We start from the raw sequence: 23,466 nt of genomic DNA, 5'->3' as shown, positions 1-23,466 counted from the left end.
CTGAGACTTTACAGCTTTATGCACACAGGAATTCAAACCAGTGTGACCAGACTAAACTGGAATGCCCCCCCCCCCTTACCAATGAACAATCATAACCACATGTTACAAGTCAAGTCGTAATTTATAAATAACATTTCCATACATAGATTTACAAATATACAAATACCAAATGAAATATTTACATAAAATACAATACTTTATCGTGTAAACAGTTCACAGATTAGACCGATCAACATTTTATTCTGCAATTGTTATTAAAACTTCAGTCAAGTTACCTTGATCAACTTTTGATCAACTATTGGACATATCATCCTAGTATTCCTGATATCCTGATTTCACAGAAATATTCATAAATATGTACAAGTGTCGAATTAAATGTTTATACGAAATAAAAAACATTATGGTGTAAACCCAGGCTACAATTCACATTGATCAACATTGGAAAAGTCTGCCTGAATAGAATAATTATGAAAGTAGACTGTACAAAATGTTCAGAGTGCAATAACATATTACTGCTTGAGGTAGAGTGTATGCAGCATCTTCCAAATGTGCCTGGACTGAAACCAGTCAATGTCCTTATGGGTCTATGTGTACCACGGCAGCTCCACATCCAGCTCTTGGACAATTCTAGATAATCTGCCGACACAGTGGACACGTGCCGAACTCCTCAAACACCCTGTTAGCACAGGGGAGGCACAGGCAGCGATGTCCACACTGGGGGGCCAGACGAGCTTCACGGTCCAGACACACCGCACACAAGTCCTGCTTGCTGCACCCTGCGTGACAGAAGAGCAGCGTTAGACCAATGCCTGACTCACGGCTCACGCACTGTAAAACAATACAAGTTCATGCCTCTTTTCATTATGCCTACATGATCTCAGAGGGTCTTTCTGCTGAATGATTTGATACCAACCTGTCCTCTGAGAGTTGTTATTGTTACTTTGATCTTCTTGATGCTGTTTCAGCTTCCTTTCAGCGATGGTTTTCTTTAATTCAGGTGGAGTATCTTCATAGCCACATTCAAATGTGCTACGAGGAATAGGGCAGGAGGATGTCTTAATAAATCGATTCAAGCTTCGTACAGAACCTGGACAATAGAGACAAAACCACGATAATCAGACCAAGTTCAGTTCAATAACAATAAGACTCACTGCTTTCAGTGGGTCTATAAGGAAGAAATGGCATCAATATACAGGTTCATCAACTCACCGAGTAAAAGCACCGTAGTTGACTGGCCGTAGACATCAATAATAGCCCAGAGAGGCCGAGAGAGGTCCAAATCAGTCTGATTACAGAGAGTTTCAGCGGGTGTCTTGTAACACAACAGTCCAGTTGAATCCATCCAGAAGGAGACCATGGTACCAGGTGGGCAGTCCCGTTGTGGCACTGGCAAAGCCCAGTACCCGGGCTTGTCTGTGAGGTCGGGACAGGCCAGCGGAGGAAGTGGTCCGGCGGTGGTCGGGCATACGTTGGTGAAGCCGACCCGCACACCGCCCTCCCAGGCTAGAAGACTGCGCTCCACCCGGAACCAAACCTTCTCCTTGGGCTTCACTGGGCGACTGCTGAACACCAGGCCGTCCCTGAAGGTCTCCAAGTCTCTCGAGGCCCTGCAGTTGCCTTGGCTGAGGGTGATCTTCTTACCCACGGCCCCAGGGTGGAAGGTCAGAGGACCCAGGCAGGTGAGTCCACAGACATGGGGGTCCTTGGTCCTTTCTGGTCATTGAGAAAAAATAAATAATAAAAGAACAGAAAGGAGATAACAATGCCCAAAGCTCTCTTACCACTGAGAGCCAAATATAACAACAGTATGTTGGCAACAAAAAGAGGTAAAGTCCTACTAACCAACTAAATGGTTTAGTTTGAATTGTATGTAATGTCATCAGGTGTGTCCTGACCTTATCTTAACCCTTTGCTGTGTAGGAACTGGAGAGCTCTGTGGTGTGAGGAGCCTGTGTTGTCTAAACAGTTCCCTGTTGTTTGCTCCCTATCCCAAACACTCTTCTGTTGTCGCTATCAAGCTTCCAATCACAATGGCTAAATATGTTACATGCAATCATGTAAGGTGATCATGTGACCTTTAAGAACTCTGATTTCTTTACTATGCTCTCCCCCCCCAAAAAAAAATGAGATCAAGATTGAATTAAACTGCACTTGGTTACAAAAGAGGCCGAACAAGAGAGTGTGTCTTCATGCATGGCTTATTGCATTAGTCATTTTAGGGGGAATATCCAGTCACTATTAAGCTGCCGCAGCTGATGACTACCATTTCAACTTCCCTTTCACAATCTGGCAATGATTACTGGCCTTGGGCCAGAGGAAACTTCCATGATACTACAGTTGCTGCCTCAACAGAGCCATGCTGTGCAACTGTGGGCTGTCAAAAGTCTAGATGTAGTATAACCCTGCATTTTATAGCCCTAATACACAATGTTAGATCCACAGTAAGTATCTGCATCTGTATCTGCAGAGAGTTAGGTTGGGTACTTTTCCAAACTAGAGCCTCCATTACTGCTCCAGTAGCTTCAGAATTGTCAGTTGAATTGAAAGAAACAAGTTTAGCAAATTAGAAACACAAATTCTTACCATTTACGTTGTTGGTCATGTTCTCTTCTTCATTAAATACTATGAAATATTTGTAGTCGCCTGAGATCTAATCAGACAAAAAGACTCCGTGTCCGTTGAGTTGTTTCTGTTTGAATGAATTCCCCCTCCTTATCCTTTTATACCCACACAAACGCACGTGCCCAGTGATTTGTAAACATTACTCATCATGGGGAGAGGCAGGCAGAAAGGAAATGGGAGGGATGGTTGAGAGAGGAGGAGGAGACTAGTCGTTGTTGGAAAAATACCTTGTTGTGCATGTGCGCATGCGTCTGACTCTTTCTGTTTGCCCATGTGTGTTGAGGAGGAAGAGACTAGTCGTTGTTGGAAAAATACCTTGTTGTGCAGGCTGATTTCTTTTAAACCATGTCCTTTCATGTCATGTCATGTCATTTCACTCCACATCTCCACGTTCCTGTATAATAAGATAATATATGATAACATGAAAATCCCTATTTTCATGAAATACATAAAGCATATAGAGAAGAAAAAAGAAAATATAATACTCCTATCTCCACTATAAATCATGACACAATCTTCACTAACTCTAATACCTACATGCAGAGCTATACTTGACCAAAGTGAAAACCTAGATAACCACATCAGACAACAAACATACAATTGTGTTTGGGTGTAACACATAACTTTATTACCTACAGACAGAGTTATACTCTATTGGATGATTGCACCAAAGCATGGCGGGTATGTAAGTGTGTCACCGCCAGTGGAGATCAACTGCGTTTGAGTTTGAGTCACAAGATGGATTGATATGAGACTGGGACCAAGGACGACAGAATTAGTAAATCGACATGATAAGTATTGTTTGTGCTGGAGACAGCAACAAATGTACACAACATAGTTGTGCAGTTAGGGCATCCGTGCCCTACTGGTTAGGGCTTTGGGCTTGGAATTGAAGGGTTGCCAGTTCGATCCCCGACCAACAGGAGAAATGTGGGTGGGGGGAGTGTTTGAGCACTGCTCTCCCATGCCCGCATCCACGGCTGAAGTGCCTTTGAGCAAGGCACCTAACCCCTCACTGCTCCAAGAGTGCTACTGTAGCTCACTGCTCTGGGTTAGTCTGTGCTTCACCTCACTGCTCCCTGAGTGCTACTGTAGCTCACTGCTCTGGGTTAGTCTGTGCTTCACCTCACTGCTCCCTGAGTGCTACTGTAGCTCACTGCTCTGAGTTAGTCTGTGCTTCACCTCACTGTGTGTTCACTGTGTGCTCTGTGTGTCTCACTAATTCATGGATGGGATAAATGCAGAGACCAAATCCCTTGTACACAAGTATACTGTACTTGGCCTATAAACCTGATTTACATTTAATCAATGCAGCACATGATAATCTATCAATGCATATGATAACATTTGAGACATTTGCACTAAAACAGGCGAATACAGGTGTTTCTGTTTCACTTTGACTTATTGAATAAGTGTTTTAAAAACATTGTAAATCATGGCCTTGAACTTGATCGTCATTTTGTCATGTGGCTGTTTTTCAATTTCGATTTCAATTTTATTTGTAAGGGACAGTGTGCAATTAAAACATAAATGTAACCATTTGATGCTGTTCCATTGGGATGTAAACCTTGTAATTATTGTTTTTGTGCCATCTTGACAGTGGAGGTGGTGTTTATAGTCTCACAATAATGTACAGTCACAATTCATGAAAATGAGAATGAATCTCTCATGAAGAGATAATGATCTCGGCGCAGATCTTGGCTTATCTCTGACATGTATGCTGGATGAAGGAAAACAACCCCCAACTAAACCTCTCTAAGACCAAACTGCTGGTCTTCCAGTCAAACAAACCACACATCACATTCACAACATCACCATCAAAACTGACTTATTTTCTCTCGCTCCGACCAAGGTTGTAACAAACTAAGGTGTCATGATTGATGTCAAGATAACCTTCTCTAACTATGTTGACTATGTCGCCAGGTGTTCCTGCTTTGCACTATTCAACAAAGGAGAAATCAGGCCATACTCCACCCTGCATACTGAGCGGCTCTACACATGGCATCTTCTGTTGGCAAATTGGCCAAATTGCACTTATTAGAAATGAAAGATCATAATCATTCTTACATGTAAGAGCATGAGTGGAAAACTCAGGACTCTAGTCAAGGACAGACACAATGCATGTGCGAGGAGGAGAAAATCCCACATTAACTGTAGTTCAGTATCCTTATCCTAGGGGGGACAATGAAAAATCTCAAACTATACAGCGCTGCAAAATATGTGTAGGCTTACAGTAAACAATGCTGATGGCATATTAAAATAGCACAATATTTGTTTATATATAGACACACTAGAGAGCCGATAAAAATATCTGCAGATAAAACCTATTTGTGCAAATGTCTGAAACATTTGGTTTTCTTTTGTTTATTATTCTAGAGCCAAAAGCATTTGCATTTCAGGGCCCTAGTTTTGCCAAAAATGATTTTTTCTTGCTTTTTATTTTGCCCTGCTTTACTGCTCACAGCAGACATATCACAGCATTGCAAGTTTATTCTTGCAGATACAGTGCATATCATTTCGTTTTGTTTTTTGTTTTTATCAGCAGAGGGTACAATTTTAAGTTTCACTTTTGGTCATCAAAGAGTAGAGTATCAGCGGCAGTTTACACTCACTGAGATAAAGTTTTAACCATACACCTGTATGCCAATATGCTATTTTTAGCCTTTAGGAATAGCTTCACAGCTTGTCGGGCTTAGTCTACACATACTGCACATGTGTATCTTCTTTATGCAGGGCCGTTTCTCCCTATATGCACAATAGCCTATGCTATAGTTACACCTAAGTTGCGTATGGGGCCCCGCAAGTCTCCCCTTGATTCAAGCTAGTGACAGACAGGTACAGCAACAGTGTTTCATAGGCTACATTAAGAAGATGAATATGAAACCGAATTACCATTCCATGGTACCGTTCCATGGTTTGATGTCTACACGCATACAGTATCTCCAGCGCGTGTTGCTGGCCTAGGCCAACCAAACATAACAGGGAAGTGAATCCCCTGATCTGTCTGTGGCTTGCTTGCCAGCCTTTCCCAGTCATGGTGTTTATATTAGCAAAGTGTTTTCTGAATCCGGGCTACTGGCTACATTTAAAAAATATATATATTTCAGTCAAGCTTTAGTTGGTTTAGATAGCGTACAACTGAACGTATGCAAAATGGAAAGTAGCCTTATGTATTAACTTTGATTCGCTGTGCTGCATGGGCAATAGATGCATATCGTAAATTAGACCTATATGAAGTATTACAATTATTGTTTAAAATAGACTACGTTTGAAAAACATATTGAAGAGAATCCGTTCAGTTCAGAGACCTTTATTAGTCCCCGAGGGGCAATTCGGTTTACAGCCAACCCATCCATGAAGGGGTTAAAAGTAAAAAGTGCATTAGCATACACTGTATAAATGCATGCAAATGTTAAGAATAATAAATAGACAAATAAATAAGTACTGCAGCAGTCATACGTCACCTGTCTACAGCCACACACACACACACACACACACACTTCACCTGCCAGTGACAGAACAGAGCAGCAGAGAGCAAGAACCAGTATTGTTGTTAGACACTGTTCTTTTAACAGTCTTATATGATGTTCATTTAACATCAGGGGAGCCAGTTCAGTAGCTATGTCTTTGGCAAGTAGCCTACTGTAGACACACAGGTGAAGAACAGTCAGCCTTAGTCAGTAGGCTACTAGTACAACCAGACCCTTACCAGACCAGTAACTGCATTACTTCAAACTGCAGTGTCAAACTGCAGACTTCTGAGTATCAAAACTGCAGTGTTGGAGGAAATATTAGCAGTTCTTATGCAGAGAATGAATGAAAGAAAACTGCATAGTACTGTAATTTACTACAGAAATGCAGTAGTTTGGGCATTAAAATACTAGGCTACTGCACTGTAGCCTACAATAACTGAACTGTACTTCGAACAAACTGCAGTTATTTTTTGTAAGGGGATACAGCAAGCATCAAAAGCAAGCAGCCCAGACCCTAACACTGGGCATGTATAGCTGTGAAGGTCCTTTATGGGGAAAAACACTATATTTGGTAACTTCCAGACATCGAAAATAGGGTGGGATGATTGTATTAGGAGCACTGATGTGTCAGATTATATATATAATATATATATATATACATTTTGGCCCTCAGAGTTCAGGTAAAAGGTCCCCTTAGCAGGATTTTGCTTAGAACCCCATGAAGGTCTGAACCGGCACTGTCTTTATGTGATATGTGCCTGCATCAAATAGTATTGTCCCTAGATCAATACATGTATTTAGCTATCTCTCTACTTGTAAAAGTGATGATAAGGTATTATAATTATTACCAGACATTGAGGCCCAGATGTATAAAGAAATGATCGACTGTTGTAGACATTAACCACAAATAGCGTATATTTTGGATGATGATAACAAGTGCATATATTCTTTAAAGAAAAATCTGAGGCATGAGGTTTCTAAGTTTAAAAAGCCTTTAGTCTCACATGGCTATTCTTTTAAAAACATGCATAGGCGTTTCAGCATTACAGTCTATTAGAGCATGACAAAATGATTGCCTTCCTTCCACATTTCAACAGGTGATCACATGACAGGTAAATGTGAAAGGATGGCAATCATGTTGTCATGCTTAACTACTATTTAAATAGTGTGACAGCACAGTTAGCCTATTGTCCGAGTTACAGAGTCAGAGCTATGAGGGTTTGTGCATGTGATGCCTGTGTGTGTGTGAAATGTATAGGCACACTTCACAGTGCACAGGCAGTGTGTTCTAGTGGCCTAACTGCAGTGTGTTCTAGTGGCCTAACTGCATGGCTATTTAAGCTACAAAGAACTGCAGTATTGCCAGGATGACTATAGGACCCTTGCCTGGGAGGGAAGTATATCTCAATTTTGACTAAAAATAAGCTTCCCTTGTGTTAGTAGGAAAGCCTATTAAATTCATGCAGTGAGTATAGGCCTACTTATGCCTATGTGTTTGAATGTTGCTGGATAGTGGCTGCTACAACAATTGAGGGAGAGTGTTGGTCCTACAGTATGACAGTGACAATAATGATTTTGAAGCTTGTAGCCTACCCGTAGGCTAGCCATTTATTTCATATTTCAATATATTTCATATATTTTTTTATGTAGGCTATTGGGAGTTGGGGGCCTGTGCCCCAGCAAAGCTCTAGATCTAGAATCGCCCCTGGATCTACGTGGAAACACGTCCATACTGACTGAAAATTTGTGGAACACCGTCTCATAGTAATGTGATTAACTGACCAATTGCATGCCTCGATCAACCCCCTTCAAATAGGGAAAAAGTCCGTGTTACATTTAACCCCGCGTTACTTTGTGCCCCGCGCTCCCCTAATGATGCGACTTCCGAGAAAGCTCTTGCCAGTGGCAAGACCTACAAATCAGGTAAATATTTACAAGTCAGATAAGATAAGATGTATTACTTGGTTATGTTTATAGTAGCCTATGCTTTTCTTTCGTTTTATACATTTCTTAGAAAAACTGTCGCTGTGATTTTCATAAAAATTGGTAGAAGGTTGTATCATGTGCTAATGAGCAACTCGTTCAAATTTGGAGCGAATGCAAAATCATGGAATAGAAAAATCATGGTTAAAACAAAAAGGCTTGAAATATTTCACTTTATATGTAATAAATCTAGATCATATGAAAGTTTCACTTTTTGAAATAAATTACGGGGAGAAATGGATTGTCAGAGCATTCACACTGCTAACAGAAATAAAAAATCTCTGTATTTGCATCTTTGTATTGGCCTCTCTGTCTCATTTTCTGTCTCTCTGAACAACCATAGCCCAAGGGACATATTTTGTATGTCATGATTTTTTCATTAAGTAAATATATTCACAGATATAGACTATCACAAATTACATATTATTCACATATTATTTACAAGTAATGAAATAGGATATTTACAAAGTAACAGTTCACACTTGAAAACACTTCTTCCTCAAGGGAGTCCTGAAAATGCTGTACAATGAAACAACATGCATTACTGCTTGAGGTATGGTGGGGTATGCTATTATCTTCCAAATGTGCCTGGACTGAAATCAGTCAATTGTCCTTATGGGTTTTTGTGTAAGTTGGCAGCTCCACATTCAGAAAATTCTAGATAATCTGCCGACACAGTGGACATGTGCCGAACTCCTCAAACACCCTGTTAGCACAGGGGAGGCACAGGCAGCGATGTCCACACTGGGGGGCCAGACGAGCTTCACGGTCCAGACACACTGCACACAAGTCCTGCTTGCTGCACCCTGCGTGACAGAAGAGCAGCGTTAGACCAATGCCTGACTCATGGTTTGTATATTGTACTAGAAAAGCATACAAGTTGCTGCCTGTTGAATGATTTGATACCAACCCAATGTCAAAGAACTCGCATTGTTGCTTTGGGCCTCTTGATGCTGTTTCTTCTTCTTTTGAGTCATCTCAATCCTTTTCTTTAACTCAGGTGGATTATCTTCATATCCACATTTAAAAGTGCTACGAGGTATGGGGCAGGATTTTTTAATAACCAGAGAAGTTCGCCTGACAGAACCTGGAAAGTAGAGACATAACTAAGATCAATCAATGACAGTTAGAAACACTGGTTTTAATTGGTCCATAGGGAAGAAATGGCATCAATATACATGTTCATCAACTTACCAAGTAAAAGCACCGTAGTTGACTGGCCATAGACATCAATAATAGCCCAGAGAGGCCGAGAGAGGTCCAAATCAATCTGATTACAGTCGAATGTTCCAGTGGATGTCTTGTAACACAGATTTCCAGTCGGATCCATCCAGAAGGTGATCATGGTACCAGGTGGGCAGTACCTCTGAGGCACTTGCATAACCCCGTATCCAAGCTTGTCTGTGAGGTCGGGAATGGCCATGGGTGGAAGTGGTCCAGCGGCAGGGCGTACATTAGTGAAGCCGATCTGCACACCTCCATCCCAGGCTCGAAGGCTGCGCTCCACCCGGAACTGGACCTTCTCCCTGGGCTTCACTGGGCGACTGCTGAACACCAGGCCGTCCCTGAAGGTCTCCAAGTCTCTCGAGGCCCTGCAGTTGCCATGGCTGAGGGTGATCTTCTTACCCACGGCCCCAGGGTGGAAGGTCAGAGGACCCAGGCAGGTGAGTCCACAGACATGGGGGTCCTTGGTCCTTTCTAGTCATTGAGAAAAAAAAATAATAACAGAAAGGAGATAAGAGATGACAATTCCCAAAGCTCTCTTACCACTGAGACCCAAATCAAACAACAGTATGTTGGCAACAAAAACAGGTAAAGTCCTACTAACCTAAATGGTTTAGTTTTGATTGTAATGTCATCAGGTATGTCCTGACCTTATCTTAACCTTTTGCTGTGTAGGAACTGGAGATCATTTTTCCTTTGATACTATTCTGCTCTAGCTCTGTGGTGAGAGGAGCCTGTGTTGTCTAAACAGTTCCCTGTTCTCTGCTCCCTATCCCAAACACTCTTCTGTTGTCGCTATCAAGCTTCCAATCACATTGGCCAAAACATGTTATATGTAATCATAAGGTGATCATGTAACCTTTACAATCTAAGAACTCTGATTTATAATGCTCCCTCCTCAAAAAAAAATCACAATTAAATTTGAGATCAAGGTTGAATTAAACTGCACTTGGTTACAAAAGAGGCCGAACAAGAGAGTGTATCTTCATGCATGCCTCATTGCATAAGTATTTTTTTGGGGAAATCCAGTCACTATTACTGTAAGCTGTCAAACCTGATGGCTACCATTTCAACTTCCTTTTCACAATCTGGCAATGGTTACTGGCCTTGGGCCAGAGGAAACTTCAATGATACAACAGTCACTGCCTCAACAGACATGGGGGGTCATTGGCCCATGCTGCTTGATGAGAAAAAACAATAATTTCAAAGAAAATCAAATGAGAGATGAGCATGAAACTCTGTTGCAACTGATTAAAGAAAAACAACAATATCTTAGCAGCAACTAAAGGGTCTTCCAACTGATTAGTTTTGTCTGTATGTGATGTCATCAGGTGTGTATCTCTCTCCCTCCTTATCAAAGCTGTTGTTGTGGGGACCTGGAGATATTCTAGCCTGGATTTTCCCATGCTCCTTACGCGCACAATTTTATTCACGCTGCTAGGCAGCCTGGATTCCATGGACTTCGTTTTCACCTCAACGAAGGAACCAATCACAGAACGGAGGGAGTGCAGCAAGACGATGACGACACACCAAAGCCGTTATGAGCTATGTACAGACGCATTTGATAGACATTCGTAGCGCCCAATCAACGGCTTTGGGCATTCGTAAACCACATTTCAAAGACGAGAAAATTAATGTCTAGTTCCCAGACCCCATCTCAATGAGATGAGGTCTGACGTTAGCCAGGCTAGAGATATTCTGGTCTTTCCATATATTCTTCTCTGCTCAGAAACACTGTGTTGTCAGCCCTTGCACTGTTTTGTCAACATGTCCAATTGTCCATATGTCCCATCACATTGGCTAAAAGGGGTTACATCATGTAACATATCTATGAGCCCTGACCCTGTGTACTCTCTCCTCAGATGTTTACATTTGAAATTAAACTTCAATGGAATTTCATCATCTAAATACTGTTAATGTACATCAGTTTAAAACACAAAGAATTATTCTGTGTTTCCCATCAAACTGTGTTGTTTTACAATACTATTATTTAAGAAATCCGCTAATTAGCTGCATTTTACTTCTCCCCATTTCTACTTCCCTGTCACATTCTTACAGATTCCTTGCATAGGGCCGGTGCTTCAACATAGCAATGCTGTGTGATTGCCAACTGTCTACTATTACCTTTTTAGAAGTTACAGCCCTTGACATAGCCTACGCACTGGGGCTACAAGCTAGTTCCATGTTAAGAATCTGTATGAGTAATAGTGGATTTGACCCAAAAACATGAGATCTGATTTCTTGCCATAGAGTTAGTGCTTTTCTAAAATTGAATCTTCTTGCATGTTAGCTTCAATGGAGCTTCATTTGCAATATAAGAAAAGTACAAATTCTTACCTTTAGGCCTACCCATGGTCTTCTCTTATCCAGTATATGCCATAAAATACTTGAAGTCATCTGAGATTGTTTCAGATCTAAAGACGCGTTTGAGATCATGTGCTTTTTATTTCTGTTTCTGAGTGAATGCCAGTGAATTCACAGTGAATGTGTGGAGTACAGTATGTAAACATAATATTTGTGGGAGAGGCTGGGAGGGATTGTTGAGAGATGTGATTCGTCCAGAAGTAAACAGACATTTTTTGCATGTCTGCATGTTTGCATGTTTTTTTTACTTCATGTCTCCCAGTGTTCTAATAAGTATAAGTAAGTATAAGTATAAGTACATACTCTGTTGATTGAATTTGTATTGTATTACTTAAACCAAAACTATGTCTTTTAAAGTAGTAAAATGGCATTTTTGCATTGACAACAAATCAATCATCTAGATAGACTCAATCTTCAGGAAATGTACCAATAGTACACATACTGTAAAGTACTTTGTGAGATTGCAACTCAGATCACAAAACACTCCTACAAACTTAGACATTTAAACTAGTGTGACACACAACATGTGTGGTTGAGTCTAAGACAATGATTTATCTATAGACAGAGTTATACTCTGTTACTGTAGATGATAGCACCAGACTCAGTGAAACGCTACAAAGCATGAGGGCTATGTACTGTAACCATCACATCACCTGTGGAAATCAACTGCAGAGCTGGTTTGAGTCACGAGATTGACTGCAGTTTAAATGGTGCTGGGTGGCTCACTCTGTCATCTGAGCAGCCACACATGGACAAGACGAGTCTGTTCCCAATACATAAAACTGAACATGAGTATTGAAGTTTTTTCAAAGATGTAACTGAATCTGATCAAGCATCAAATCTTCACGTTAACATTTGATCCTCCTGATTGCATTGAAAACTAGGATCCAACCACAAAAAGCAGACAGACATTTTTTTCTTTTTCAACTTTCTTTTGGGAGCTCCATGCAAGGTCTTACAAATGCAAAAATCTGTATATAGTTATCCTTTACCAACCCCATGACCAGGGACGTCACTTGAAAGACAGGGGTGACTTGTGCATGCATAGAGCGTGCCAAAAAAATAATCTCACCTTAAAAGGGCATCAATGAATTTGTAGCTACCCTTTGAGGCCTAGGCTATTTTCAGTGTAATTTTTCTTTTAAGATCATTGTAAGGGCCATCTATTATACTAGGTTATATAGTTTTCAAGACAGCATAGGCTCCCATATCTGAGAAAGTATGATGTGATCATGCTTGTAATAACTAGATGTACCGCATAGCGGTACAAAATATGACCGCCGCTCAGTCCTGTACATCCGTTCCGCGAAAATAAATCACACTTCAATTTGTCTCCATATTTTACTCCATCCCCCACTCTTGAAACTTTTGTGTATGCTTGTTTGGCATGCCTGAGTGTGTGTGTGCGGCTGCACAGAAAGTAGCCTACTGGTGCTGAAAAGGTGAATAGATTGTAGAATAGCCAAAGAAGATGTAGCATTGTTATAAAACCTTTAAAATCTCTAAACAATCACAAGTAGGGCAGTTCATCACAGTTCATCCATTGCAACTGGATTGATGAAAGGTCACTTACACCTGTAGGCTACATTGTATTTGGGAAAAGCAAAAAGTATCAGCATAATGTTATTTATTTATTTATTTATTTATTTGTTTATTTATGAACAAAAACATCTCTGTCAGTTCCATGCCGTTTTCAACAGCTATCAAAAACAAAGGTCATTTTTGGATGGATGGATTTTTTGTGAATGTTTCTTCTTCTACATAAGATTTTAGTCATCTTTAGTTCATGTAATACTTTATTGTCAATGCACAAATTAAGTAACAGTAGTCTGAAACGTTATTGTTAATGCACAAATTAAGTAACAGTAGTCTGAAACGAAATGCTGTTTTACATCTAACCAGTGGTGCAAATAACTGACATGTCCAAATGGGCCTTGATGAAATGCGTCGCTAGACTGTTCATGGGCATTTCTCAGATTTCGGGCCTATTTTGGGTAACTGAAATTTTGAAAAATAAAATTCAAAATGTTACTAATTGGTATGCATCAAGTTATCAGTCATTTTGATAGGAGTAACCTTGTGAGCTTGGTTGAGACCACAATATAAGGGAATTTATGATTTTTTGTCATTTTTCAGGTAAATGTCATTACCATCACATCATCTAATATGTACATTTTAAAGATGAAATGGTCAATCAATGATCAATCAATGATCAATTATGGTTTCACATGAAGTCTATTTTATCTTGAACTTATTAGAATTGTTGAATTTTACTTACAACATGAATTATAGACGTTTAAGTATCTTATTTTTTGATTTTTTCACTCGACCCTGGCTTGGAATTTCATTTATTTGAAATAAATGCCATATATCATATCTGTTTTCATCCAGTGGCAATTTAGACTGTCCAACATTGTCAAAAATATCTAATTAATGTAATTTATTGTAATTTATACATAATCTATTGGCAAAAATATGCATGGTGATGACATTGCAGTTCTGGTAATGACATTTGTTGCGGTGATGACAAATCACTGATCGTAATCTATTGCAATTAAATGTTTATAATTTAGAAACCCAAGTTGAACTGACTTTGTGAAAAAAAAAACTTATTTCTTTTAAAAAGAGTACTTTAAATGTATCTGCAAAAATGTAATCACCAACACAGTCGTCATTACCACTACATTTCAAGCTATAATGTGCTGGTAATGACATTTATAAGTGTACATGCCCAAAACGAGGGATAAAGAGTAGATTTTATTATGTTTCTGGACATCAAGGCATCAATCTTTCTGCTTGACACCCATGTATTCCACTGTGATATTAGGTGACCATGGTTACCAAATATTTTTTTGATGAAAAAACAGTAGCAAAGTGCTTTTATGTAGAGTGTGCTGGTAATGACGGCTAAACCATGGGACAGGTATACATTAAGCAAAATAAAGCAGGAAATGCATATATATGCATAATGTGTGCATGCAGTTCATTAGTTCAGATAACATTTAATTCATATGCATGATTTTTTTAATACATTTTTGATAAATAATGTTTGAGATATGGCACAATATGTGAAAACTCTGGTTGCGGACAACACCAAAACACTGATATTGTACCATAAAACACCAATAAAATGTGTCTAAATCATGAGTAGGAGCAACCATTAAAAAAGTCTAGGCTTGTTTTTCTTTATACTAATTAGTGATGCTAAACATTATTAGATTTAATGTGTTTTTAATAGAATTACACCCTGTGGACAGAAATAGGCCCCAATTCTGGGAAATACCCTCATACACATTTTAACGGGCCAAAGTTGAAGAGCTGTTGTCCGTTATTGTTCGTGCAAATATAGGCTGATTCATGTTCCCTTGCATTGTGTAACTGAGGTCCATGGCTAGTCTGGCTTTCACCAGACCAAGCTCAATCTTTTAAGAAATTAAAAAATAAATAGCGGGCAGATCAGGCTGGGTTCACCCAGCCTAGTCCATAGGCACCCAATATTGTTTAATTTTCCGATTGAGATTTCCACGCTCTGGCTATTCTAAATGCAAAAATGCATCAGGGAGTTATGACAAAACTGTAACTAACAAACTAGATCCTAATAGAAAGCTGTTAGCTTCCCTAAGCTACAGGTAGGCTTATAAGGTAGGCCTATTTACAACATAAATTGTCAATAGGCTATGCTGGCGACACATAAAATCTCCTTTGGAAACCAATGGCTTACGCCTTACAGTATCAAGCGGACTTAAACTGCCATATCGTGGCGAAAAGTTGTAATAAAATTCACGCAGCTCCATGAGTTAAGGAAAGCGCGAATGAAGTAGCCACTTCTAAATTGGACCCACTACACAGTAGCTTAAGGTGTTGCTAAAGCAGCCATAATGAAATGAAGGTGTCATTGTTTGGATACTTCACACACACGTGCTTTTTAATTTCACAGACTACAACTACCAAGCTGGAATCAAAGCACATCGATTCCCCTCTCACACCCTGCACGCACTTAAAACAAAATAAACAGGCGTCTCAGTCTCACTCACGCATGTATAGGCAAAACTGTATCAGACCGGGGTAACGTTGGTAAATCTTCCATTGCACAGAATGATTTTTGTAGCACGTGCAACAAATGACAGTCGAAAGATACAATTACAGTGCTGCTATCAATTTGCTTGGTATAACCGCATTTATAGTTTTCTACAAATGCAATCAATCAAATTGGCCTCCATCACTCAACCAACGCTAAGGGTAACATTACCTAGGTCCTTATTGATATTATAAGATTAACGTACCTGCAGTAAAAACCAAGCATGTCCGATAAACATCCTCAGATTTATTTTGGCTTCAAGAAGAAATGGGAATTACATTTCATGTGAACATCATCCTATCCTTATTAGACGTTCTCTGCGGTAAACTACAGTCCTTTTAGGAAGCGTCCATCATCCATTGTTTTTCCAACCCACTTTTAACTTCCAACTAAATTACGTCTCACTGCAACGATTCGCCATCTAGTGGACAAACGACTACTTATCGTCAATACTGGAAATGCAGCCATGATGATGATGATGATGAATATTTATTTTGGCTTTCTTTTAATCCTACTGAATTTGTAATTATGTATCGGCCGTTCTAATACCGATAGTATGTGGGTGCCTGTGTGTGTGTGCATGTGTATATGTGTGCACCGCCATCTACAGGCCAATGAGTGTACAGTCATTAAATGTACACATAACCTAATTTTTTTTAGACCCCCCAATGGATGAAATTCTACGAAACTTGGCATACCCCCAGAGAATGCCAGGTCAATCATACACATAAAATGGTGCAGTTCTGAACATCTTAACTGAAGATAGGGGCGATTAAAGCAGAATAATATTGCATTTTCATTTTTTACCGGGGGGGTGCAAATCACAAATGAGTGATTATGGGCCAGATTGATGTGGGCCCTTGAGACCAACATACCATAAAAGATTCTTCATCCACAGTGCCACGGTTCAGGTAGTTATTTAGGAAAAACTGCTTTTTTTGCGGTTCGGGGGGCCCAGCACGGGGGGGGGGGGGGGGGGGGGGGGGGGAGTGGCCCCCAGGGACGAAACAAAATTTTTCCGTAAAAGTTTAGTGGGGCTACATACCCACCAAATTTAATGTGCCCCGGTGGTTCGGTGTCCTGGGTATCGTTGACCAAAAATTCAGGAAGTAGATGACGGGGAAAAAAAAAAAAAAAAAAACTTTAACAATCCCTATATGACCGCTTCGCTAGCTTCGCTAGCGGCGGTCATAATAATATATAATACAAAATGCTAAATTATTTCTATAGTTATTTTTTGAGAGGGGTTACAGCACGTCATCACTGTGATTTAAAAATACACGTGTGCACCAACATTGTGATGATTATGAGACTTCTGAGAAAGCTCTTGCCAGTGGCATGACCTGCAAATCAGGTAAATATTTACCTTAGGTCAATGATAAGATAAGATTCATTACTTCTGCCGCATAGGTTATGTTTTAAGGTTTGTTTTTTTAGAAAAACTGTCACTCAACAATGTCAGTTTCACATCACATTTCGAGATAGGGCATTTATCTTGGCAGTCTGCATTTTCCGAGTGCCATCCTAGTTGCTGATATAATCAGAAACAGAACAAAACAGTAGCAGAGTGGTAATCGGAAGAATCAGTGATCTTTAAAAAATATTTTTTAAAAGGATTTCGCTGTTTGTGTTCTTGGCTGTGCACTCCAACAGCCTGTACCGTAAGGCTTCTACATACTCGACGCACCCGACCGGTAGCGCGACAATGTGACGTCAAAATGACGTAGATCTCTCTTTTGGCCGGGTAGCACACGGTAGCGCACCACTCTATTTTTTTCAGCTGAGCGCGACAAACCGGAAACCGGAAGATGAGACGAGAGTTGCAACACATGCAATTAAGAGGAAAGAATAGAAACAATTTATTTTCAAACAAAGGATATCTACTAAGGCCCGAACAAAATCTCTTTCCACTTTAGGAAATTACACAATTGTTGTCTGAAGTCTGAAGTTCCATCACAGAGGCTAGCTACTAGTGTTTCTTACTGCAGCTTCTTCTAGATAGATAGATAAAAACTTTACTGTCTACTGAATGTACATACACTGGAAATGTATCTTTGGCACTCTGGCCACATAAAAACACACAGCAACAGACAATATAAGTTAAATTGTAGTTACATAAATGGTTAAAAAAAAACATAAATGAAAAAATACTAGTGCAGTTCTCGTTACTGATCCTTCTCATCATCACCCTGACTGGGTGGTGCATGAGTAAGTGGAGGGGGGAGTTATTTTAGTATGCCTTGGTTCAGGATAGACACAGCAGAGGGAACAAATGACTTTTTACCCACTTTTCCTGGCCATTGGGACCATCAGTCTTCTGCCAGATGGCAGTAGCTGAAAGGATGGATGAAGGGGATGGGTGGGGTCATTGAAGACCTGGATGGCCTTTTGTGTTATGGAACGGCTGTATAGAGTGTGGAGTTGTAACTGCTTTTCTCCTGTAATTTTGCTGGCTTGGTTTACCACCTGAGCCATCTTGTTCCTATGTTTCACTGAGAGGTTCCCATACCAGGAGGTGATGTTGAACGTGAGAACACTCTCAGTGAGTGATCTGTAGAGCTTCATCTATAATTGTCCCAAGATATTTAAAGTTGCTGACCTGTTCCACATTCTTCCCCTTCATGTTGATGGGCATGAAGTTAGGTCCTCTGTTGCCTGCTCCCCTCTTTCCTCCAAAGCACAGTTCTTTGGTCTTGCTGACATTTAGATCAAGGTAGCTGCTGTCAAACCAGGTGACAAGATGGTTGATGTGTTGAAAGTAGGAAGGACTGTTGGCATCCTGTAGGCAGGCCACAAGGGCCATGTCATCTGCATATTTGATTAGATGTATAGAGTCATTGTTGTTGTAATTGACCTCATTGTATATGGAGAACAGAAGGGGGGACAAGACGCACCCTTGTGGGACACCGGTGTTTAGGACAAGACAGTCAGAGATGGTATTGTTCATACGGACACGCTGGGGTCTTTCCCTCAGAAACTCCCTAATCCATAGAATGAGACTATGGCTGACCTTCAGGGCACTTAGACGTCCCAGCAGAAGATGGGGCTGAACATTATTGAATGCAGAGGAGAAGTCCATAAAAAGTACACGGGTGAATGTTTTGGCCTTGTCTAGGTGACTGTGAATTTTATCTAGATGAGTGAGAGTGGCATCCTCCACACTTTGATCAGCTTTATAAGCAAACTGCAAGGGATCCATATGCTCAGACGTTTGCAGTTTTAGTTCTCTGCACACTAGACGCTCCAAGCACTTGAATAATAAAGAGGTGAGGGCAATGGGTCTAAAGTCATTGAGTGACTTGGGGCGTGTTGTTTTAGGCACTGGGATAATGGTCGCCATTTTCCAGGCCTGAGGAACAAAACTGGTGCTGAGGAACAGCTGGAATAGCTGGGTGAAGATGGGACCCAGTTGAATGGCACACTCTTTCAGTACCCTTCCCTTAAGGCCATCTGGTCCAGGGGCCTTGCGGGCGTTAACACGCTGGAGAACTGAAGTCACATCCCTTTCCCTTAGTGTCAGAGGCATAGCTCTCATCCCCTCACAGGCAAAATCACATTTGTCACTGAAGTCATATTTATCAAACCTAGAGTAAAAAACATTCAGATCATTTGAGAGACTGACAGGGTCTTCACACTGAGGTGTTACTTTATGATTCCTTCCCATCATAGTGTTAAGTCCTCTCCAGGCATCTCTTGCATTCCCATTCCTTAAATTCCCCTCAACCTTGTCTTTATAATACAGTTTGGCCTTTTTGGTTAAACTCCTCAATTCTTTCTGTATTTCTTTCACTTTTTGCTGATCTCCCCTTAAAAAGGCATTTTTTTTTCTGGTTTAAGTTGTGTTTTAGTTCTTTATTAACCCATGGTTTATTATTGGGATAGATTCTGACCCTTTTTGTTTTTATGACAGCATCCACACAGAATTGAATATAACTAGTGATAGTGTCTGTTAATAGTTCATAATCATTGCAGGCTACCTTCTCATTAAAGAACATGTCCCAGTTGGTTAGATCAAAACAACTCCTCAGCTGTTCAATTGCTTCATTTGTCCAGACCTGAATATCCTTGACAGCCGGTTTTTCCCTTTTTAGTTTCTGACGGTACTTAGGTAAAAGGTGGATGACGTTATGATCAGATAGTCCTAAAGGAGGACGGCATCTGGAAACATAAGCTCCCTCTACATTGCCATAGCACTGATCAAGGGTCTTAGCCATTCTCGTTGGGCAGGTAATATATTGTTTCAAATTTGGCAGGTGGGTAGAGATATTACATCGACGTTACATCAGTATTCTACTGTGTAACGTAGTTAGCGTTCGTCTTTTCTTGGGACATTAGAGGTGGGTGAAGCACTCTGGAAAGTACTCTCTGGAAAGTACACAGTGAAGTATGTACTGTGACTGCATGCCAAACCAATGAGCCTGCCTCTGTGGTGTCACATTACAGTTTGGTATCATGCCACATAGTATACGATTATATATAATCTCCAAAGCTGGTTGTTTGTTGCAAACAGGTTCGTCGTCTTTCTGCTTCAGTGCTTCCAGACGACACATTTCGAAACAAGACTTGTAAACACCTCAGGAAATGTGGGACTTTCGGTTTACACACGTGTTTACAGTACACAATGACCTTGACGGGACATACACTCTTAAAACGAATGTATTATCCCTAAGTTGTGTTGTTTTCAACTCAAGGTGTGTTATTTTCAACACATGTTGTGTAAGAAATAAAAAAGGAAATAACAAACCTTGTTGTCACTATCTGGACACAGAGATGTGTTAAAAACAATGCAAGTTGTGTTGTTTTCAACACATTCGTTTTAAGAGTGTACAGTCATTAAAATGTGACTTTGTCTTGCATATTGCTTGCTATCACATCATAAACAGCACACCCATAAACACATCGTAATAAGTGTAGTGTGTTGTAGTGTAATGATAAATTAAAAAACCTCCTTTCTCCCTCAGCTGTTTAGCCTATTCATCTGATCTATCATCTGACTTTTTTAATGTAACACAATCCAAATGGTGCAAACTTTTTGTTGCATTCGCAGCTAAATTGCAGCTTTTGTTCAGCTTGTATGTAGTCCATTCCACCAGTGTCTTGCATTGCTTTTTGTTTTGTTTTTCTTGCAAAGTTGACACACTCTGCAACTCTGGTATGCTGTAAATCCTGTTGGCTTGATTTCCCAGAAAATATTTTTATTCCTATTCAGAGTCCTAGCCTGTAGCTGACCAACTTGAAACTGTGTGTTGATATGTGTCAAGTAGGTCAAGCATGTGTGCATGTTTTTATGTCATGTATGTATGTTTCCATGTGTCTGACAGCATGTCTATAACTGTGTTTTTGTTTTATTGTGCCAATTCATCCAGGAGAGGAAAGGAAAAGAAAGAAAGACTTTACTTTGAAGTTGTTGCTACAGATATTTCCAGAAAGATTTCAATTACTGATCCAACCCGACGGCGCAACAGATAATATATCCACTTCAAAAAAGCAGCACATTTTTACATTCAGAGCTCACGTCAGCATCAGCAGATCAATGCAATGTATTGGGTTTTATTGCCATATAAATGTAGCAACCTTTGTTTGAATCTGATTAAATGTTTGTTAAAGACAAACAGCTGTAGACTCATATTAAGACCCATAGACCATTAGACACAGTAAGAATGACTTTCTGTTTCATTTCGACTACATAGGTGTTGAAAACACATTTCAAATCATGACCTTAGAAGAATTATGCACCACACAATTTCTCCTCCACATAAATCTAATAATTAAAATAGAATTTAACAAAAGTAAATAATACACATCCAGTAGCCATTGTTTTTTTATTTTATTTTTTGTAAATGTGAAAAAAGTGTTTTTGAGAGAATTCCTCCATGCACATATTTCAAAACAGAGACATACGGATATTGTGGTTGTGGATATTGCTCAGAGAGTTATTTGTTGCTCCTGCTATTAAGTTATTAAGTAGTTATAGAACATGCCTTCAGAACAGGTGCCTAGCCATCAACAACCAATAATATTGTATTGTTTTGTTGTTGTTTTTTTTCTGCACAATGGTGGGTTTTTCATAAACTTGTTCAGTTAGGTGTAATTATGTACTGCACACATGCTTTATAAATGACTACTGCAAATGATTTCTAAATTAGTTTTACCTTTCCTAAGGTTGGCATCACTGAACAAATAAAGGAAAGAAGGAGTGAAAAACATGGAATTACACAAACAAAATGTTTCTCTTGTAAACACAAAAAAATGTTAACATTTTGCCACAGCAAATGGTTTTATCACAAAATCATGTAAGTTTAAAACAAAGCACCTAAGTAACTTCAGAATCCGTAATGCAAACAATGTGGTCCAGGAAACTTCCTTGAATATACATAGTAAAAATGAGTTTCCAGAGGATTATCATGCATACGTTCAATATGTTATTGAATTTTATGGAAGATACAGTAGGTTCAAAGTCTATACTTTAGCACTATTTATGAAAAATGGTCTCGGGCTTCACTAAAAACAAATAACTGGATTTTCTTGATTTTATTGTGTACATCGGTTGCACATGAATGAAATGTCTAGAATTAGTCCAGCATTTATCTTTCGGTTTACAAACTTGATTCATGCTGTGATTAGCCAATTTGATAAAGTACTTCAAATAAAATTGTTTAGGTTTAGTTTACATCCACATTCTGGTCTAACCATAACCTTCATTTGCCGTTCAGTACTTGCTTCACATTGATCTTTCTGTTGGATAAATCCATTGCTGTGGCAAAACATGTCAGTTACACATGATAACATTGTGCTTGAGAAAAAATACATGAGTTTGATTAATTTTATGTTTTGTGGTTTAGTAACTGTGACCTTTTGATCAGTCATTGTACCCGGGTCACGTGACCCTCTACTTTTGGGTGATAATGTGAGGTTTAAGGAGCAGACCTGAAGAAGCAGGCAAGCAAAATGCATTGTTTGCTCTCAACAATAAGACCATGTGTAAAATATTCCAGTGTGTGATTACTTTGACCCACCAGCAGCACGACCTGTAGCTGTTGCTCTGAGTTGTATCATTGTTAAGCTTTGTCAAAGTATTGTATTTAGGCCTACTGAACCATAAAGTAGGCCTAAATAATTAAAAAAAAAATTAGGGTTTCATGGAGGTGAACTGTTCTGCAAAACCATTTAAAATCTTTGTTTGTCCAAAATGCCAAAAAGTAAGATAAAATAAAAGCAAACATGAGAATCTGCCTAGGCATTTGGAAAATTATATTTAATTTGAGAGATTGGCCTGTGAAATTTCACCAGTTGGCCTAGGCCTACAGTGGATAATTTTAAATGAAAAATTCAGTTGCAGAAACAATGCCGTAGTTTATCCACATCCACAGAACTCTAGAGAGTATGCCTAGGCCAGGCCAGGCAGTTTCCAGTGGGACTTCTGAGTGATCCTTCTTTGTACATTCATAGGCATGCTCATTGCTCATTGTTAAGTCTTATCACACATGACATGAACATGAACATCAATGTTGAGGAATAGTAGGCAACAGTAAACACTCAGTCAGTTCAGTAGCCTATCAGGCTGATGAATGATCTTGTTGTTAGTTTGTCTGTGTAATAAATGGTAGAAGCATGCTGAAAAACGCTTGTTTGGAGGAGGAGTTAACAAGAACATTTTCTCGAATGCTGTGATGATCACATCAGGATCTTGGCAAAACCCCCATACACGTGACAGTAAGCTAA

The 23,466-nt window shown here is 39.7% G+C and overlaps 2 protein-coding genes across 2 annotated transcripts; both read right to left on the bottom strand.

Annotated features, from left to right (window-relative positions):
- Positions 1 to 102: 102 nt before the first annotated feature.
- On the bottom strand, positions 103 to 2,677 carry LOC143118787 (E3 ubiquitin-protein ligase NEURL3-like). The gene is made up of 4 exons (XM_076279892.1): positions 2,584 to 2,677; positions 1,210 to 1,713; positions 914 to 1,087; positions 103 to 776 (listed from the first exon to the last, which is right to left on the bottom strand). The coding sequence occupies exons 1-4, from the start codon at positions 2,600 to 2,602 to the stop codon at positions 628 to 630; spliced, it is 846 nt and encodes a 281-aa protein (XP_076136007.1). The 5' UTR covers positions 2,603 to 2,677; the 3' UTR covers positions 103 to 627.
- Positions 2,678 to 8,434: 5,757 nt separating this feature from the next.
- LOC143118789 (E3 ubiquitin-protein ligase NEURL3-like) lies at positions 8,435 to 11,769 on the bottom strand. Its single transcript, XM_076279893.1, has 4 exons — positions 11,640 to 11,769; positions 9,273 to 9,776; positions 8,989 to 9,165; positions 8,435 to 8,884 (listed from the first exon to the last, which is right to left on the bottom strand). Exons 1-4 carry the CDS (start codon positions 11,653 to 11,655, stop codon positions 8,736 to 8,738), a joined length of 846 nt encoding a protein of 281 aa, XP_076136008.1. The 5' UTR covers positions 11,656 to 11,769; the 3' UTR covers positions 8,435 to 8,735.
- Positions 11,770 to 23,466: the final 11,697 nt, after the last annotated feature.

The sequence above is a fragment of the Alosa pseudoharengus genome, unplaced genomic scaffold (genome assembly GCF_046254945.1).
Source record: "Alosa pseudoharengus isolate Yale_2024_CS ecotype anadromous, Long Island Sound unplaced genomic scaffold, YU_APseudo_1.1 YU_APseudo_1.1_scf_12, whole genome shotgun sequence".
NCBI lineage: Eukaryota > Metazoa > Chordata > Actinopteri > Clupeiformes > Clupeidae > Alosa > Alosa pseudoharengus.
This window is presented reverse-complemented; position numbering and strand designations above follow the sequence as displayed.

Coding starts and splice junctions, on each gene's coding strand:
- LOC143118789 (XM_076279893.1), bottom strand. Junction 9,166..9,272: donor AACTACGGTGCTTTTACTTG/GTAAGTTGATGA, acceptor TCTACTTTCCAG/GTTCTGTCAGGCGAACTTCT. Junction 8,885..8,988: donor TGCGAGTTCTTTGACATTGG/GTTGGTATCAAA, acceptor TCTGTCACGCAG/GGTGCAGCAAGCAGGACTTG.
- LOC143118787 (XM_076279892.1), bottom strand. Junction 1,088..1,209: donor AACTACGGTGCTTTTACTCG/GTGAGTTGATGA, acceptor TCTATTGTCCAG/GTTCTGTACGAAGCTTGAAT. Junction 777..913: donor TAACAACTCTCAGAGGACAG/GTTGGTATCAAA, acceptor TCTGTCACGCAG/GGTGCAGCAAGCAGGACTTG.